Source organism: Pristiophorus japonicus, chromosome 5 (assembly GCF_044704955.1).
Source record: "Pristiophorus japonicus isolate sPriJap1 chromosome 5, sPriJap1.hap1, whole genome shotgun sequence".
Lineage (NCBI taxonomy): Eukaryota > Metazoa > Chordata > Chondrichthyes > Pristiophoridae > Pristiophorus > Pristiophorus japonicus.
Window position 1 is genome coordinate 297,191,845 of NC_091981.1, and position 20,418 is coordinate 297,212,262.

The window sequence follows — 20,418 nt, forward strand, 5'->3', positions numbered from 1 at the left end:
AGAGCTCTCCCGGGCATGTAAGAAATAAAGACCTGATGTGAATTAAGACCTACCTGACTTGATTCATGAGAAGAACCAGAGGTAGTCTCGGTTGAAAAGCAACTGAGACAGTGCGGGTGCATTTCACCCGGACGAGGTCCGGTCTCTGACCTACTCCCTCAACAGGCAGAGACTTGAGATATTACAGAGGTGGAAGTAGACGTTCTTGATGATAGAGAAGATATGGGTTGGAAACTCAGCACTGGTTCTAATAGGACGCTGAAGTTGCGAACAGTCTGGTTCAGCCTAAGACAGTGGTTAGGGAGGGGGATGTTATCAACAGTTCCAAAAGTACTTACTTTAATTCATTCTCAAGATGTGGGTACTGCTGGCAAAGGCCAGCATTTATTGCCCATCCCTAGTTGCCCTTGAGAATTGGTGGTGAGCCGTCTTCTTGAACCGCTGCAGTCCGTGTGGTGCAGCTACTCCCACAGTGCTGTTAGGGAGGGAGCGCTGGAATTTTGATCCGACGACAATGAAGGAATGGTGCTATATGTCGAGGTAAGGATGGTGTGTGACTTGGAGGGGAATTTCCCATGCGCCTGCTGCCCTTGTCCTTCTAGGTGGTGGAGGTCGCAGGTTTGAGTGGTGTAGTTACAGCAGCCCTGTCAAGTTGCTGCTGTGCATCCCATAGATGGTACACACTGCAGCCATGGTGTGCCAGTGTTGGAGGGAGTCGATGTTTAAGCTAGTGAATGAGATACAGATCAAGCGGGCTGCTTTGCCCTGGATGGCGTTGAGGTTCTTAAGTATTGTTGGAGCTGCAATCATCCAGGCAAGTGGCAACCCTGATTTGTGCCTTGTAGGTGGTGCAGAGTAACTATAGCATTGGCTATAAAGCAATTTGGGACATCCTGAGATGATGAAAGGCTCGATATAAATGCAATATTTTTTTTCTTCAGTTAACTTTTTTGCCAACATCAAATCCAATCCACCACACTGGGGAATCCAGGCCTGGTTTTCACCACAGATAAAGACCTTCCGGATTGGAATAAAAACAGAAAATTGCTGGAAATCTCAGCGGGTCAGGCAGCATCTGTGGAGAGGAAGCGGAGTTAACGTTTCGGGGTCGATGATCCTTAGTCAGAACTGGGGAGTGTTCGAAAAGAACAGATTCTTAACCTGCACTGAAAGGGGGCGGGGAAGAAAGAACAAAAGGGAAGGTCTGTGATAGGGTGGAAGATAGGTGAGATTAGAGAGACAAAAGAGATGATGGGCCGAATTAAAATGGTAATGCCAGGACTTAGAAAAACATTAGTCAAGATAGGGTGTGAATGGCGGGATAATGACCAAGTGCCATTAGAGACAAGGAAAGAAAAAGAAATGGTCTTTAGGGGGGCGGGGGGGGCGGGAGGGAGCCAAATATGGGCAGAGGTTATGGTTTGAAATTGCTGAACTCGATGTTGAGTCCAGAAGGCTGTAAAGTGCCCAAACAAAAGATGTGGTTCAGTTCCTCGAGCTTGCGTTGAGCTTCGTTGGAACAGTGTAGGAGACCGAGGATGGAGAGGTCAGAGTGGGAATGGCGTGGGAGAATTAAAGTGACAGGCGTCCGGAACCTTCCGGATTGGATTCTTCTGCTCAAATCTCACTGCAGATCGGTCATATGTAAATTTCATGGTGTAATTGTTTAAAAATGACTAATTTGTATCCCGTATGAGAAACGAAAATCCCTGGCGAAGATGACCATTTGGTTAGGCCCCAACTGGAGTATTGTGGCCAATACTCTGGGCATCAATGTAACCCCACTTTTTAAAAAAAGGAGGGAGAGAGAAAACAGGGAATTATAGACCAGTCAGCCTGACATCGGTAGTGGGCAAATGATGGCATCAATTATTAAGGATGTCATAGCAGCGCATTTGGAAAGTGGTGACATAATAGGTACAAGTCAGCATGGATTTGTGAAAGGGAAAGCATGCTTGACAAATCTTCTAGAATTTTTTGAGGATATTTCCAGTAGAGTGGACAAGGGAGAACCAGTTGATGTGGTATATTTGGACTTTCAGAAGGCTTTCGACAAGGTCCCACACAAGAGATTAATGTGCAAAGTTAAAGCACATGAGATTGGGGGTAGTGTGCTGACGTGGATTGAGAACTGGTTGTCAGACAGGAAGCAAAGAGTAGGAGTAAATGGGTACTTTTCAGAATGGCAATCAGTGACTAGTGGGGTACCGCAAGGTTCTGTGCTGGGGCCCCAACTGTTTACATTGTACATTAATGAGTTAGATGAGGGGATTAAGTGTAGTATCTCCAAATTTGCGGATGACACTAAGTTGGGTGGCAGTGTGAGCTGCGAGGAGGATGCTATGAGGCTGCAGGGTGACTTGGATAGGTTAGGTGAGTGGGCAAATGCATGGCAGATGAAGTATAATGTGGATAAATGTGAGGTTATCCACTTTGGTGGTAAAAACAGAGAGACAGACTATTATCTGAATGGTGACAGATTAGGAAAAGGGGAGGTGCAGCGAGACCTGGGTGTCATGGTACATCAGTCATTGAAGGTTGGCATGCAGGTACAGCAGGCGGTTAAGAAAGCAAATGGCATGTTGGCCTTCATAGCAAGGGGATTTGAGTACAGGGGCAGGGAGGTGTTACTACAGTTGTACAGGGCCTTGGTGAGGCCACACCTGGAGTATTATGTACAGTTTTGGTCTGTTAACTTGAGGAAGGACATTCTTACTATTGAGGAAGTGCAACGAAGGTTCACCAGACTGATTCCCGGGATGGCGGGAATGACATATCAAGAAAGACTGGATTAACTGGGCTTGTATTCACTGGAGCTCAGAAGAATGATAGGGGATCTCATAGAAACGTTTAAAATTCTGACGGATTTAGACAGGTTAGATGCAGGAAGAATGTTCCCAATGTTGGGGAAGTCCAGAACCAGAGGTCACAGTCTAAGGATAAGGGGTAAGCCATTTAGGATCGAGATGAGGAGAAACTTCTTCACCCAGAGAGTGGTGAACCTGTGGAATTCTCTACCACAGAAAGTTGTTCAGGCCAATTCACTAAATATATTCAAAAAGGAGTTGGATGTCGTCCTTACTACTAGGGTGATCAAGGGGTATGGCGTTAAAGCAGGAATGGGGTACTGAAGTTGCATGTTCAGCCATGAACTCATTGAATGGCGGTGCAGGCTCGAAGGGCCGAATGGCCTACTCCTGCACATATTTTCTATGTTTCTATGTTTCTATCACACTGTAGGCGGGATGGTTCAACAACAACAACAACTTGCATTTATATAGTGCCTTTAACATAGTAAAACATCCCAAGGCGCTTCACAGGAGGGTTATAAAACAAAATCTGACACCGAGCCGCATAAGGAGAAATTAGGGCTGGTGACCAAAAGCTTGATCAAAGAGGTAGGTTTTAAGGAACTTTTTAAAGGAGGTAAAAAGGCGGTGAGGTCTAGGGAGGAAATTCCAGTGCTTAGCGCCTTGGCAGCTGAAGACATGGCGATTTTAATCAGAAATGCTCAAGACGGCAGAATTAAAGGAGTGCAAAGATCTAAGAGAGTTGTGGGGCTGGAGGAGGTTACAGAGACAGTGAGGGGCGAGTCCATGGAGGGATTGAGAATTTTAAAATCTAGGTGTTGCTTAACCAGGATCCAATGTAGGTCAGTGAGCACAGGGGCGATGGGTGAGCGGGACTTGGTGCAAGTTAGGACATGAGCAGCCGAGTTTTGGATGAGCTCATGTTTACCTAATCTGACGTTCTTGCTATTGAGGGAGTGCAGCGAAGGTTCACCAGACTGATTCCCGGGATGGCAGGACTGACTTATGAAGAAAGACTGGATTGACTAGGCTTATATTCACTGGAATTTAGAAAATGAGAGGGGATCTCAGAGAAACATATAAAATTCCGATGTGACTGGACAGGTTAGATGCAGGAAGAATGTTGGAGAAATCCAGAACCAGTGATCACAGTCTTAGGATAAGGGGTAAGCCATTTAGGAGCAAGATGAGGAGAAACTTCTTCACTCAGAAAATTGTGAACCTGTGGAATTCTCCACCACAGAAAGTTGTTGAGGCCAGTTTGTTAGATATATTCAAAAGGGAGTTAGATATAGCTCATTTCGGTGTCAAATATGAGACCAAGCCTCCGAGAGGGTGCCAAGGAGAATGGTTCCAGTTAATTGGAGAGACTGGAGAAGCTGGGGTTGTTCTCTTTGGAGCAGAGAAGGTTAAAGGAGATTTGATAGAGGCGTTCAAAATCATGAAAGGTTTTGATGGAGTAAATAAGGAGAATGTTTCCAGTGACGGAAGGGTGGATAACCAGAGGACACAGATTTAAGGTCATTGGCCATAGAACCAGAGAGGGAGGTGAGGAGAATTGTTGTGATCTGGAACGAAAGAGTGGTGGAAGCAGATGCAATAGTTACCTTCAAGAGGGAATTGGATATATACTTGAAGAGAAAAGGTTTTCAGGGCTATGGGGACAGGGCGAGGGAGTGGGACTAATAGGAGCGTTCTCTCACAGAGCCAGCACAGACACGGTGGGCCGAATGGCCTCTGATCCGCTCCTGGACGACAGCTTCACCAGGTATTCCCGCCCCCCACACAATGGAAATGACTGACAGCGCTGCCAGCCAATCAACAGCGAAAGAGCGTGGGCCGATTCATAATGAGTGGGGCGGGATCAGACCGATGAACCAATTGCCGCCTCGTGATTTGCATAATAAGATGCCGCGCGTGGGGGGTTAACGGATGACAAACGGTTGCGCTGCGCGTGAGCCATTCAAATGAGCCTTGCGCGAGCGTCATCCGCCCACTTTGACCGACGGCCCGTTCAGCCAATGGGCGTACAGACTACGCCCCTTTCCACTTGGAGCGACGGTTAGTTCAACCTATCAGAATCCACCCGCTCTTTGAGCGACGGCCATGTGGTCCAATAATGCGACAGCAGGAAGGCAGGTTTTGAGGCGATTGGGCAAACGATGGTGTGGGGCGGGGCCGATTGACATTTAAAAGAGAAGGGGGCGGGGTTAGGCGCTGGTAGTGGCGGCGGGTCTTTGTGTTGGGAGGACGCTTCTGATAGTCGGGTGACTGTAAATCCATTAACGGGGCGTGTTGGGGTGTTCGCGGAGAGGGCTGTGCGAGGGTGAATGTGTGAGCAAAGTCGGGCGGTGATGGTGCCCCGGGCCGCTCCCCGTCTCCCCGCCCAGGCCTCTTTATGCTGCCGCGCACCGCGCTCGCTTACGGTCCACCCGCGGCATTTGAGCGCCTGGACGGCGGCGGGCGCGTTACCCAGAGCCGGGGCTTCGAGTCGGCTCTCCTTGGCCTGAAGCGAGAGCGAAAGACGCACTTTTGTTAGCCAGGTAAGGAAGTGGGCAGTATTAATGGGTATCTCAGTAATATTGCTGTCAGGGGCAGTATTAATGGGGATCTCAGTAATATTGCTTTCAGGGTCAGTATTAACGGGGATCTCAGTAATATTGCTGTCGGGCAGTATTATTGGGGATCTCAGTAATATTACTGACGGGGGCAGTATTAATGGTGATCTCAGTAATATTACTGACGGGGGCAATATTAATGGGGATCTCAGTAACGTTACTGTCGGGGGAAGTATTGATGGGATCTCCGTAATATTACTGTCTGGGGCGGGATTAATGGGGATCTCAGTAATATTGCTGTCTGGGGCTGGATTAATGGGGATCCCAGTAATATTGCTGTCCAGGCTGGATTAATGGGGATCTCAGTAATGTTGTCTGGGGTGGGATTAATGGGGATCTCAGTAATATTGCTGTCTGGGGCTGGATTAATGGGGATCTCAGTAATATTGATGTCCAGGCTGTATTAATGGGGATCTCAGTAATAATGCTGTCCAGGCGGTATGAATGGGGATCTCTGTAATATTGCTGTCAGGGGCAGTATTAATGGGAATCTCAGTAATATTACACTTGGGCGGTATTAATGGGGATCTTGGTAATATTACACTCAGGCGGTATTAATGGGGATCTCAGTAATATTGTTGTCGGGGCAGTATTAATTTGGATCTCAGTAATATTACTGACGGGGGCAGTATTAATGGGGATCTGAGTAATACTGACGGGGGCAGTATTATTGGGGATCTCAGTAATATCACTGTTGGGGGTGGTATTAATGGGGATCTCAGTAATATTGCTGTCGAGCAGTATTAATGGGGATCTCAGTAATATTACTGTCGGGGCAGTATTAATTGGGTCTCAGTAATATTACAGTTGGCAATATAAATGAGTAATATTATTGAGACCCCATTAATATTGCCCCTGTGGGGTCTCAGTGATATTACTGTCAGGGGCAGTATTAAAAGTTTCTCTGGGGATATTACTTTATGTTGGACAGAAATCTGCAGCAATATAAGTTGTCAATGATGGGGATGGTTATTTCCAGAAGTTGCAGTAATATTACTGTCAGGGACTGAAACTAATATTACTGGGAGGGTCAGTATTAATGGAACTGTGTGAATATTGTTGTCAGGGACTGATAACTTGTAGTCAGTGATTGACATGGATATTAACAGGATTTGTTGTAATATTACTCCGTGTCAGGCAGTATTACCGGGAGCTGCAGTAATATTGCAGTCGATATCAGTCGGGATTACCGAGAGCTGCCATAATATTTACTGTCAGTGATGGGATGTTGATAGTAATGTTACTGCAGCTTCTATAAAAGTCAGTGATGATCAACATGGGTATAAAGAGGGGTAATTTTACTGTTGGGGGATGTGGCTATTAACACAAGCTGCAATAATGTTACTGTCGGTATAATAAAACAAGAAAATGTAAATGTTGGAAATCTGAAACTGAAACAGGAAACTATGGAAAGTAGTGCATGTGCAGAGAACAGATGAGTTAATGTTTCAGGACAGGTATTACTGTTCATGTCGAGGAATGCTAATATTAAGGGTGTGCAATCTTGTCTGTCTGGAGACAATGGTTAGAAATAGGAACTGTCAGTAATAGTTACTGTCATTTGGGGAGGGTAGAAAATTGGTGCAGGAGTAGGCCATTTGGCCCTTTGAGCCTGCACCACCATTCAATAAGATCATGGCTGATCATGCAACTTCAGTACCCCATTCCTGCTTTCTCTCCATACCCCTTGATTCCTTTAGCTGTAAGGGCCACATCTAGCTTCCCTTTTTAACAGGAACTGGCAGTTGAGGAAAATTAATATTTATTTCATGTTACTTCACATAATTATTGTTGGTGTTGGGGACATTATATTAAGCTGGACTTGGCAGTAATGCTGTCCCAATAAGAGCCTTAACCAGAGCTGGTAGAAATGCTTTCAGTGCGAGGGAATTAAAGGCAGTTGGTGGTAATTATATTGGTGAACAAGTGCTTTAATGGGAGCTGGTACTAGTGCTGTTGGGGAACAAGAACGTTAAATGGACGTGGTAGTAATTCTTTTGGGGAATACGAATATTAATGGCAGTTGAAAAAGTTATTGAGGATGATTATGGCATTAATAGTGGGCAGTAATAGTGGAGTCGGGGAATGCAAGCATTAGCAGGTACTGAATGCTGTCACAATGCAAGCATTGATGGGAGCTGATGGCAATGCTGCCGGGGGGGGAAATGTGTGAAGAGCTAGTAGTGACATTACTCGGAGAATGAGTTGTAGTAATGTAGCTACCCACGTCAAGGGATTAGTGTTGTCAGAAGCTGGTACTGTATGAAGATCATCAATAGTGACTAGTAATACTGTAATCGGTGATGGAAAGTAGATGCCAGTGCCAGAGAGTGTGGTATATTTACTGCACTCTATTTGAATGGAAGTCAGTATTAATATATATATGTGCATTCATTAATCTGCCACCTAAGGACTCTCTTTTTGAGTGGAAGCAAGTCTTCCTTGATTCCGAGGGACTGCCTATGATGATGATGATGAACTGAGGATTGTAAATTCAGTTGCTATTTGGATACACAGAATAATTTTTAATTAAGAAATGCATGTACAGGTTGAACCTCCCTTATCTGGATCCACTCCTTGTCCAGAGCCATTCCTGGTTACTGAGTGACGCATGTGCAGAACTCCGATATGAACAAATTGAAGTCTTTCCTCGCGGCCGACTCCCACAATCCACTGTTCCCCCCCCCCCGGGCGTCCATGATCTCTCTGCCGCACTCCTAGCCCCAAGCCAGCCAGCCCCGATATCCCCTTGCTCAGTACCTGTACCATCCAATTTAACGTGACCATCCCTTATCCAGGACAGGCCAGGTCCCGAGGGTTCCGGATAAGGAAGGTTCAACCTGTAATGTACCTGCTTGCTAAGCTGTTTAACTGGATGTCTGGATACTAGATGAAGTATGATGGTGTTCTATGTGATATTGTAGTCAGGTCCAGTAATATCACATGGTCACTGGGTATGTTAATTAAATTCATTTATAGGTTACACTTAATGGTGTAGTGGGGATATTGTGTGCTTATCATTTGACTGTATTATCACTGGTGGCATGCACTTTGCAGTTGATATCAGGACCCTTGATATACAACTTTTCATGGGTTTTCAAAGAAAATGGTAACTGCTCCAAGGGCAATAAAAGGTAGAGATTGAGGTAGTGCACCCCTAACTGCAAAGTTTAAAAAAAACCTTTTTTTATTTGAATTATGAAACACAAACCTGTAGAAGATTTTGAGCTGTTTAATAGGAGGATGTCATGTTGGTTACACATTTGTCACTAATTCTGAGCGGTGATAATTTTAAAGAGAAATTTTCTCTTGGGATTTGGTACCAATATGTTAAGTAATGCCAGAGGTCACCATGTGACTGTTCTGCATTGTTCTAACTCATTGTGTAAACTAATATTCAACTTGTCTGCCAGCATTTAAAAATCCATCATTAAATCAAATTCCTTTTTCCTGTTTGGACAGACTGTTCATGATTTTCCATCTAAAATACCCCACAAATTCACACAGATCAGTCATTGGACTTGTGTAGAAGGGGTAACAATTCAGTCAATGTACAGTATTAAAGAATAAGTTCTGATTGGAAATGGCTGCCCATGTGATGTAATATGTCAGAATCCTTCAATATTTTTCCTTCATGCTATTTTGGTAAGGAGGGAGGGAAAGTAGTTAGAACAGTGTACTTTCTTGCACGATATTTTATTTACAAGCAGCATTAAAGATCTCTTGGGGGCAAAACTAATTCGGTACCAACTCCAAGCACTTTAGCACACTATCATGTGTCTGGGCTCTTGGCTCTGTATTCTGGCAGCAAGAACTTCATGAAATGTTGATATGTTTATGCCCCAGACGCTTGCTCACTATCTCTAGTCTGTATGCTGACTTATTTTCCAGAATGTGAGGTGCTGACTTTCTCTAACTTCTGCTTTTAAATCTGGGAAGGTAGTTAGTGCTGCCTGAGATGATAGATAGATCTGAATCTGTCCTAACCTATGCTTCATCAACTTGAGAAGGAAGATAGGGAACCGGGATTGGACAGGTTAGATGCAGGAAGAATGTTCCCAATGTTGGGGAAGTCCAGAACCAGGGGTCACAGTCTAAGGATAAGGGGTAAGCCATTTAGGCCCGAGATGAGGAGAAACTTCTTCACTCGGGGTTGTAAACCTGTGGAATTCTCTATCACAGAAAGTTGTTGAGGCCAGTTCATTAGATATATTCAAAAGGGAGTTAGATGTGGCTCTTACAGCTAAAGGGATCAAGGGGTATGGAGAGAAAGCAGGAATGGGGTACTGAAGTTGCATGATCAGCCATGATCCTATTGAATGGTGGTGCAGGCTTGAAGGGCCAAATGGCCTACTCCTGCACCTATTTTCTATGTTTCTAAGGAAGAGAGAAAGTGTCAAGTTGGAGGATGGGAGATCGAATATTAGAACATTAGATAGATATTCGCCTCCACCATTTTTGATCTTGAGATATGTAACGTCAGATTGAACCTGTGTTCCTCAGTGTTGTACCAACTCTTACAGAGCGTGCTGCTCAGTTTGTTTACTTGTACTGACTACACAGTTGTTTACAGTTGAGAGCGGGGCTGTGCTGTGCTCAGGATAGAGGTATGAGCGGTGGAAATTTGAAATAACACTAAGTGCTGGATGTTTGCAGCAGCTTGATCAGCACCTGGAGAAACTGCATCTTAACCTCTGCTGATGCTCTTCCCCTTCCCCTTCCAGTTGCTGACCCACTGCATTTTGTTTCCATTTTAGGATTTACAGAAGATAGGAATAATTGTCACATTTTGGCTTTGCATCTGCCCTTTGCGTATCATTTTATTTTGATGTCACAAATAGCCTGTTGGCTGAGCTTGCGGTAACGTTCAAGCCGTTTCTGTTGCTCAGTGTGGGGAAGGGGGAAAGTGGTGTGGTCAGTGTATTGTGTGCCTGTATGATTCACCGTCTGGGCAGGGTGTGTCTAGTTGATTGTGTGATGGTTGGGGATGCTGAGATTCGAAGACCCTTGAATCCATACAAAGTTGATGCCAATTGTTTAAAATCTACTATTTGTAGATTCTTCCAAGTGCTTGTGTTCGTTCGCTCTCTCTCTCTCTCTCTCTCTCTCTCTCTCTCTCTCTCTCTCTCTCTCTCTCTCTCTCTCTCTCTCTCTCTCTCTCCTTTTTTCCCCACTCCCTCCTCTTTCTCAGTGGAGTTGCTAGACTTTTCTGTGCTATTGAAGAAAGCTGTATGGGCAGCTGAGGTACTTGTGTTTAGTTTTGCCCTGGTGTAATGTTCTTGTGCCGTGAAGGTCTCTGTTTCGGTACCAGTTTGTGGTGTTTGGCTGATCTTGGCCAACATGGGTTTTAAATGGAACAAGTTAGCCAGGGTCCCTGCTCCAAATCACTGTCCACTGCACATGTGATGGATGCCTGAGAGCATTCAGGATCTGGTGTGATGCCCTCAATGATCAAATAGCCTGCCTACATGCAAGGCCCTTCAAGTTCAACCTTCAATCTGTCTCAAAGTCATTAAAGCTTCTGCAGTTTTCTGACACAAAGCTGGGGCTTCGAGCATCAGCCTGGTGCTGTGGAACTTTACTATACTGCCAGTAATTCTTTATTGGAGCAAACACTGAGGAAGGTAGACTTCAGGAGGACATCGACGGCCTGGTGTAATGTGCAGACACATGGCAGATGAAATTCAGCGCAGAGAATTGAGGATTTTGATAGGCAGAATGTGCAGAGACAATACAAGCTAAATGATATGATTTTAAAGCGGTTGCACGAAGAGAGAGACCCGGGGCTGTTTGTGCACAAAGCTTTGAAGATGGCAGGATAAGTTAATAAAGTGTAAGGGATCCTGGGCTTTATTAAGTGAGGCATAATACAAAAACCAGGAGGTTTTGCTAAACCTTTATAAATACTTAAAACACTAGTTTGGCCGCAGCTGGAGGATTGTGTCCAATTCTGGGCACTGCACTTTAGGAAGGATGTGAGGGCTTTGGAGAAGATGCAGAAGAGATTTACTAGAATGGTTCCAGGGATGAGGGATTATAGTTACGTGAATAGACTGGAGAAGCTGGGGTGGTTCTCCTTTGAGCAGAGAAGGCTTAAAGGAGATTTGATCGAGGTGTTTAAAATCAAGAAGGATTTAACTGTTTCCAATGGTTATTGACACCAGCCAGAGGACACAGATTTAAGGTGATTGGCAAAAGAACCAGTCGTGACATGAGCAAACACTTTCTTACGCAGTGAGTGGTTAGGATTTGGAGTGTGCTGCCTGATAGTGGTGGATACAGATTCAATAGTGGCTTTCAAGAGTGAATTGGATAAATACTCTTGAGGAGTAAAAATTGTCGAGAAAGAGTGAGGGAGTGGGACTAACTGGATTGCTCTTGGAAAGAGCCAGTGCAGAATCGAAGGGCTGCTGGCTGCCTCCTGTGCTGCACTATTCTATGATTCTATTCTTTAAAAGTGGAGAGGTGACTGAAATTGAAGGAGAAAAATTGTATTACGACCATGTATTTTACATTTGTGCCAGTACATTCTTTAATTCAGATTGCTTCGCTCACTGGTGATACACATGGTACATGAGTACTTCATCCAAGTGGTCTGCTCTCTGCAGACCTGACCTGAACTTAGAAGGCCAAAATCTCTCGTGTTCTGGGTACATGGTAAATGGGAGCTGTGCTAACAGAATAGCTGTTTAAGATAGTGGGACATATGGGTGCAGGACATTCTGAAATGGGAGGGAGAACAGCCAGTTGTCGTGGTGCACATTGGTACCAACGACATAGGTAAAAAAAGGGATGAGGTCTTACGAAACGAATTTAAGGAGCTAGGAGCTAAATTTAAAAAGTAGGACCTCAAAAGTAGTAATCTCGGGATTGCTACCAGTGCCACGTGCTCGTCAGAGTAGGAATCGCAGGATAGCGCAGATGAATACGTGGCTTGAGCAGTGGTGCAGCAGGGAGGGATTCAAATTCCTGGGGCATTGGGACCGGTTCTGGGGGAGGTGGGACCAGTACAAACCGGACAGTCTGCACCTGGGCAGGACCGGAACCAATGTCCTAGGGGGAGTGTTTGCTAGTGCTGTTGGGGAGGATTTAAACTAATATGGCAGGGGGATGGGAAACAAAAAGGAGGCAAAAGCAAAAGACAGAAAGATGAGGAAAAGTGGAGGGCGGAGAAACCCAAGGCAAAGAACAAAAAGGGCCACTGAACAGCAAAATTCTAAAAGGACAAAGGGTGTTAAAAAAACAAGCCTGAAGGCTTTGTGTCTTAATGCAAGGAGTATCAGCAATAAGGTGGATGAATTAATTGTGCAAATAGATGTTAATAAATATGATGTGATTGGGATTACGGAGACGTGGCTCCAGGATGATCAGGGCTGCGAACTCAACATTCAGGGGTATTCAACATTCAGGAAGGATAGAATAAAAGGAAAAGGAGGTGGGGTAGCATTGTTGGTTAAAGAGGAGATTAATGCAATAGTTAGGAAAGACATTAGCTTGGATGATGTGGAATCTATATGGGTAGAGCTGCAGAACACCAAAGGGCAAAAAACGTTAGTAGGAGTTGTGTACAGACCTCCAAATAGTAATAGGGATGTTGGGGAGGGCATCAAACAGGATTAGGGGTGCATGCAATGAAGGTGTAGCAGTTATAATGGGTGACTTTAATATGCACATAGATTGGGCTAGCCAAACTGGAAGCAATACGGTGGAGGAGGATTTCCTGGAGTGCATAAGGGATGGTTTTCTAGACCAATATGTTGAGGAACCAACTAGGGGGGAGGCCATCTTAGACTGGGTGTTGTGTAATGAGAGAGGATTACTTAGCAATCTCATTGTGCGAGGCCCCTTGGGGAAGAGTGACCATAATATGGTGGAATTCTGCATTAGGATGGAGAATGAAACAGTAAATTCAGAGACCATGGTCCAGAACTTAAAGAAGGGTAACTTTGAAGGTATGAGGCATGAATTGGCTAGGATAGATTGGCGAATGATACTTGGGGGGTTGACTGTGGATGGGCAATGGCAGACATTTAGAGACCGCATGGATGAATTACAACAATTGTACATTCCTGTCTGGCGTAAAAATAAAAAAGGGACGGTGGCTCAACCGTGGCTATCTAGGGAAATCAGGGATAGTATTAAAGCCAAGGAAGTGGCATACAAATTGGCCAGAAATAGCAGCGAACCTGGGGACTGGGAGAAATTTAGAACTCAGCAAAGGAGGACAAAGGGTTTGATTAGGGCAGGGAAAATGGAGTACGAGAAGAAGCTTGCAGGGAACATTAAGGCGGATTGCAAAAGTTTCTATAGGTATGTAAAGAGAAAAAGGTTAGTAAAGACAAACGTAGGTCCCCTGCAGTCAGAATCAGGGGAAGTCATAACGGGGAACAAAGAAATGGCAGACCAATTGAACAAGTACTTTGGTTCGGTATTCACTAAGGAGGATACAAACAACCTTCCGGATATAAAAGGGGTCAGAGGGTCTAGTAAGGAGGGGGAACTGAAGGAAATCTTTATTAGTCGGGAAATTGTGTTGGGGAAATTGATGGGATTGAAGGCCGATAAATCCCCAGGGCCTGATGGACTGCATCCCAGAGTACTTAAGGAGGTGGCCTTGGAAATAGCGGATGCATTGACAGTCATTTTCCAACATTCCATTGACTCTGGATCAGTTCCTATGGAGTGGGGGGTAGCCAATGTAACCCCACTTTTTAAAAAAGGAGGGAGAGAGGAAACAGGGAATTATAGACCGGTCAGCCTGACCTCAGTAGTGGGTAAAATGATGGAATCAATTATTAAGGATGTCATAGCAACGCATTTGGGAAGAGATGACATGATGGGTCCAAGTCAGCATGGATTTGTGAAAGGGAAATCATGCTTGACAAATCTTCTGGAATTTTTTGAGGATGTTTCCAGTAGAGTAGACAAAGGAGAACCAGTTGATGTGGTATATTTGGACTTTCAGAAGGCTTTCGACAAGGTCCCACACAAGAGATTAATGTGCAAAGTTAAAGCACATGGGATTGGAGGTAGTGTGCTGACGTGGATTGAGAACTGGTTGTCAGACAGGAAGCAAAGAGTAGGAGTAAATGGGTACTTTTCAGAATGGCAGGCAGTGACTAGTGGGGTGCCGCAAGGTTCTGTGCTGGGGCCCCAGCTGTTTACATTGTACATTAATGATTTAGACGAGGGGATTAAATGCAGTATCTCCAAATTTGCGGATGACACTAAGTTGGGTGGCAGTGTGAGCTGCGAGGAGGATGCTATTAGGCTGCAGAGTGACTTGGATAGGTTAGGTGAGTGGGCAAATGCATGGCAGATGAAGTATAATGTGGATAAATGTGAGGTTATCCACTTTGGTGGTAAAAACAGAGAGACAGACTATTATCTGAACGGTGACAGATTAGGAAAAGGGAAGGTGCAACGAGACCTGGGTGTCATGGTACATCAGTCATTGAAGGTTAGCATGCAGGTACAGCAGGCGGTTAAAGCAAATGGCATGTTGGCCTTCATAGCGAGGGGATTTGAATACAGGGGCAGGGAGGTGTTGCTACAGTTGTACAGAGCCTTGGTGAGGCCACACCTGGAGTATTGTGTACAGTTTTGGTCTCCTAACTTGAGGAAGGACATTCTTGCTATTGAGGGAGTGTAGCGAAGATTCACCAGACTGATTCCCGGGATGGTGGGACTGACCTATCAAGAAAGACTGGATCAACTGGGCTTGTATTCACTGGAGTTCAGAAGAATGAGAGGGGACCTCATAGAAACGTTTAAAATTCTGACGGGTTTAGACAGGTTAGATGCAGGAAGAATGTTCCCAATGTTGGGGAAGTCCAGAACCAGGGGTCACAGTCTGAGGATAAGGGGTAAGCCATTTAGGACCGAGATGAGGAGAAACTTCTTCACCCAGAGAGTGGTGAACCTGTGGAATTCTCTACCACAGAAAGTTGTTGAGGCCAATTCACTAAATATATTCAAAAGGGAGTTAGATGAAGTCCTTACTACTAGGGGAATCAAGGGGTATGGTGAGAAAGCAGGAAGGGGGTACTGAAGTTTCATGTTCAGCCATGAACTCATTGAATGGCGGTGCAGGCTAGAAGGGCTGAATGGCCTGCTCCTGCACCTATTTTCTGTTTCTATGCCATGAGATTTCATTTGGGAATATCTGTCAATCCACCTGTGTTGTAAATAAATCCATATGAAAATTAATAAAATCCCTTCAGTTACTGTTGACACCAATCTGCACCAGTTCAACCTTCAATCTGTCTGTCAGTAACACTGCAGTTTTCTGGACATTAAAGCTGGGGCTTCTAGCATAAGCTGCTTTTAAGAGATGGAATTTGAGTGTGTGCATAAAATTAAAGCAAAGAAGTGATTTTGGTAGGAAGAATGAGGAGAGGCAATATAAATGAGAGGGCACAATTTTAAAGATGGTGCAGGAACAGAGACCTAGGGCTGTATGTACACAAATCTTTGAAGGTGGCAGGGCAAGTTGAAAATACTTTTTATATTTAAAAAAAAAAACATGGGTTCCTTGGCTTTGAGGCACAAGAGTACAAAAGCAAGGAAGTTATGTTTAACCTTTAAATCACTGATTAGGACTCAGCTGGACTACTGTTAAATTCTGAGCACCACACTTTAGGAAGTATATAAAGGCCTTGGAAAGGGTACTGGGCAGATGGTACATGGGATGCTGGACTTCAGTTGTGCTAAGCAAAGGTTAAAGGGAGATTTAAGAGGTGTTCAAAATCATGGCTGCTTTTAATAGTCAATAAGGAAAAACTGTTTCTAGTGGCAGGAGGGTTGGTAACCAGAGGACACAGATTTTAGGCAATCAGCAGAAGAAAGGGATTCCATAGTAACTTTCAAAAGACAATTGGATAAATACTTAAAGGAATAATGTGAGACTGGGGAAAGAGGCAGGTATCATTCTGGCCTCCTGTGCTGTAGAATTCTGAGATTCCCTGAGATCTCTGGTGGCCTTTAGTGAACACTAACAAGAGTGTGCCCTTGTAGTGTCAAATGGTTCAATCTGCTATTTGTCCCCATGAAGTGGCCATTCATCTATCCATGTTTCAGTCTGGTGATGCAGCCAGCAGCTTCTGTCCTTGGGTGGGTGGGGAGACATTTAAGAGCTAGCATTACAAGCTGGGTTGTTTGCTGTGTTGTAACAAGGCTGTGCTGCTGGTGTTTTTCACTTGATCTGGTATCACAATTTTTACACCCTATCATTGTGCTTTACTAAAATTGTAGTGATGTTTGATCCCTTTGCTTATCTTCAAAGAAGCTAAATTTATCCATATAATCAAATCTGGCTTTAATGATTGCATCGGATCACAAGAGTGAAATAAATGGGCACTGGTTTAGAAGGAGTGAGTCTTTTTCCTGCACTATTGGCTCAGTTCTGCAGAGTGTGGAGAGTACCTGGCAGTAACAAGTCAGAACTCTTGTTTTTGCTGCATTCAGCTCTCTCCAGCTGGGGAGCTCTAGCAGCTGTTCCTAGCTGACTGCATTTCTAATACACAAGTAAAATACTACTTGCGAAGTGCTGTGGGTTGCCAGCAGACTATCCCGAGATTGTAAAGCTATGCTCTTGGAATATTCCTGCATAGAAACATAGAAAATAGATGCAGGAGTAGGCCATTCGGCCCTTCGAGCCTGCACCGCCATTCAATAAGATCATAGCTGATCATTCCCTCCGTACCCCTTTCCTGTTTTCTCTTGATAACCTTTGATCCCCTTAGCTGTAAGGGCCATATCTAACTCCCTCTTGAATATATCCAATGAACTGGCATCGACAACTCTCTGCAGAAGGGAATTCCACAGGTTAACAACTCTCTGCATGAAGAAGTTTCTCCTCATCTCAGTCCTAAATGGCCTACCCCTTATCCTAAGACTATGTCCCCTGGTTCTGGACTTCCCCCAACATCGGGAACATTCTTCCTGCATCTAACCTGTCCAGTCCCGTCAGAATCTTATACATTTCTGAGATCCCCTCTCATCCTTCTAATCTCCAGTGAATAAAGGCCCAGTTGATCCAGTCTCTCATATGACACTCCAGCCATCCCTGGAATCAGTCTGGTGAACCTTTGCTGCACTCCCTCAATAGCAAGAATGTCCTTCCTCAGATTAGGAGACCAAAACTGAACACACTATTCCAGGTGAGGCCTCACTAAGGCCCTGTCCAACTGCAGTAAGACCTCCCTGCTCCTATACTCAAATTCCCCTAGCTATGAAGGCCAACATACCATTTGCCGCCTTCACTGCCTGCTGTACCTGCATGCAAACTTTCAATGACTGATGAACCATGACACCAAGTCTTGTTGCACCTCCCCATTTCCTAATCTGCTGCCATTCAGATAATCTGTCTTTGTGTTTTTGCCCCCAAAATGGATAACCTCACATTTATCCACATTATACTGCATCTGACATGCATTTGTCCACTCACTTAACTTGTCCAAGTCACCCTGCAGCCTCTTAGTGTCCTCCTCACAGCTCACTCTGCCACCCAGTTTAGTGTCATCTGCAAACTTGGAGATATTACACTCAATTCCTTCATCTAAATTGTTAATATATAATGTAAAGAGCTGGGGTCCCAGCACTGAGCCCTGCGGCACTCCACTTGTCACTGCCTGCCATTCTGAAAAGGACCTGTTTATCCCGACTCTCTGCTTCCTATCTGCCAACCAGTTCTCTGTCCACGTCAGTGCATTACCCCCAATACCATGCGCTTTGATTTTGCACACTAATCTCTTGTGCGGGACCTTTTGAAAGTCCAAATACATCACATCCATTGGTTCTCCCTTGTCCACTTGCTAGTTACATCCTCAAAAAAAACTTCCAGAAGATTCGTCAAGCATGATTTCCCTTTCATAAATCCACGCTGACTCGGACCGATCCTGTCACTGCTTTCCAAATGCGCTGCTATTTCATCCTTAATGATTGATTCCAACATTTTCCCCACTACCGATGTCGGGCTAACCGGTCTATAATTATCCATTTTCTCCACTTTTTTAAAAAAGTGGTGTTACATTAGCTATCCTCCAGTCCATAGGAACGGATCCAGAGTTGATAGACTGGTTGTAGTTATTTACAGTAATGTGAGGCATTATTATTGCAGGCCTTTGGATTACTAATGCAGTAACAGGACCACAGCACTGTTAGCCTAGCCTCCCTGCTTGCCTTTAAAGTGCCACACTTATAGCCTGTACCCAATCTCGATTAATGTGTTTCTGCAGAATTCTTCAAGTCTTGTGTTCCCTGCCAGCAGCTTGATTGGTGAGCAGGAGAAATGGTCTATTCTTTTTGAGTCGTTTAATGGGATGCATATGAGCTGTTGACAGTAACCCAGTAGCTTGAGCTGTACATGTGCTTGATTTTGGGAATTTAATTTAATGCTAAACTTGCTATTCCTGTCTCTTTCTCTTCCCCCCTCCATTTTATTGGTGGGCACAGCATCAAGTATCTGAGTCCTGGTTCACAGACCCATAGGTGGAGTAAGTCAAGTCTTCCAAGATGAAACTGTTGGAAAATACGAGCTTCGAGGCAATGAACTCTCAGCTTACCATAGAGACTGGTGACTCTCGCATTATAGGGCGGTGAGTTGTACCATAATCACTTTTTATATGATCATCCAGTCAAGGTCGACGACGACTTTTTGAGGTTTTTTAATTAGTTCATGGTTAAAGCACCACTGCTCTGTACACTGTCTAGGAAAGCTGAATCAATAACCAAACATTTTTCTGAATTAATGAAAAAATCTCATGGTTGTAATTGTATTTGACCATTACATTGGCCTAGAATTTCTGGCACATCTACATCGCAAGACATGATTTATGGTGCAAAACTCACAGGAAATCATGGCATGAGTAACTGCAGCAATTATTGACACCACTCTACTTCTGTGGGACTTTTGTGCTGTTTCCCTCACAGAAAAGTTGAACAAATTATCGTAGCTCCATCCCTACTAAAAGCAGTGGCGAGATCGGGTTTGCTGAATTGACGTCACTGTGATCACCACAGCCACTTAAACCGTTACTGAATGCAAAGCAACAGAAATTGTATGCCTGGGGTGAGGGGTTGCTGATGCTGAGCCTTAAACTACAAACCAAATTCAGATAGTTAACGCTGTACATTGTGAACGTGGTCATTGGTGATCTCAAATGTGTTGTTTCCATTTTGCTATCAAATTAGCAAGTTATAAATAACACTAGAATTACAGACTGCTTGAGCAACAGGACTAAGCCTCCAGTTTCTGTATTTGTACCTCAATAGGAAGGTGGGAGAGTCACTGGTCTAATGAACTAACCAGACAGATATTTTAAACGATCCTTAAGGTGAATCAGCTCTCTCAATTCGAATTTGTGCTTGTTTCTCACCATCAGTTCAACCGTTAAAGATCTGTTTCCTGGCCTCCGCAATAACGCATCGCAATGGGTTTGTACTTTGGTCGTTGCTTGCACCACTCCCAATGCAGCTATGGTCACTGCAGCTTATTCTAATCCATTCTCCAGCAGATTTTGAATTTAGTTCACCACTGGAGGAAGGTGCAACTTGTGCATTCATCCGATTGCAGCAGTAAAAGGCGGCGGCTCACCAACACCTTCGAGGGCAATAAATGCAGGCCTTGCTAGTGACGCCCACATCCTGTGAATAAATTTACTTAAAAAGATTTCCGTGCTACTCTGTCTTGTGGAGTTGCAGCATGTCCCCTGGATGGTCTCTGCAGTGTTTGGAGCCACATTTATACCCTGAAGTGGTGTGCTAATAAGGCATCTCTTTTGTTACAGATGCAGAAATGTAATACGGTTATTTAGTGTTTAATTATTTGAACGACCCTTCAAAATTACAGAAAAAGAAATTGAAGGGGAAAAAGAAACTCGAATGTTACAAATATAAAGGGTCAGTCAGTATCTGAAAGTGAAAAGGCTGGGTTACCATTTCAAATCTCCCCTCCACGTTTCTTGCATGTTAATGAATCTGATGTGGAG

At 44.4% G+C, this 20,418-nt stretch overlaps 1 protein-coding gene across 2 annotated transcripts in view; it reads left to right on the plus strand.

Annotated features, from left to right (window-relative positions):
* Positions 1-5,043: 5,043 nt before the first annotated feature.
* The window catches only part of LOC139264782 (repressor of RNA polymerase III transcription MAF1 homolog), a 52,035-nt gene continuing 36,660 nt past the window's right edge, over positions 5,044-20,418 (plus strand). Inside the window, exons 1-2 of one of the 2 annotated variants that reach the window (XM_070881912.1) lie at positions 5,044-5,353; positions 18,884-19,026. In XM_070881912.1, the coding sequence (XP_070738013.1) occupies positions 18,944-19,026 (83 nt within the window). In that variant the 5' untranslated portion in view covers positions 5,044-5,353; positions 18,884-18,943. The remainder of the gene's footprint in view (positions 5,354-18,883; positions 19,027-20,418) is intronic. The other variant, XM_070881913.1, reaches the window with a different exon arrangement.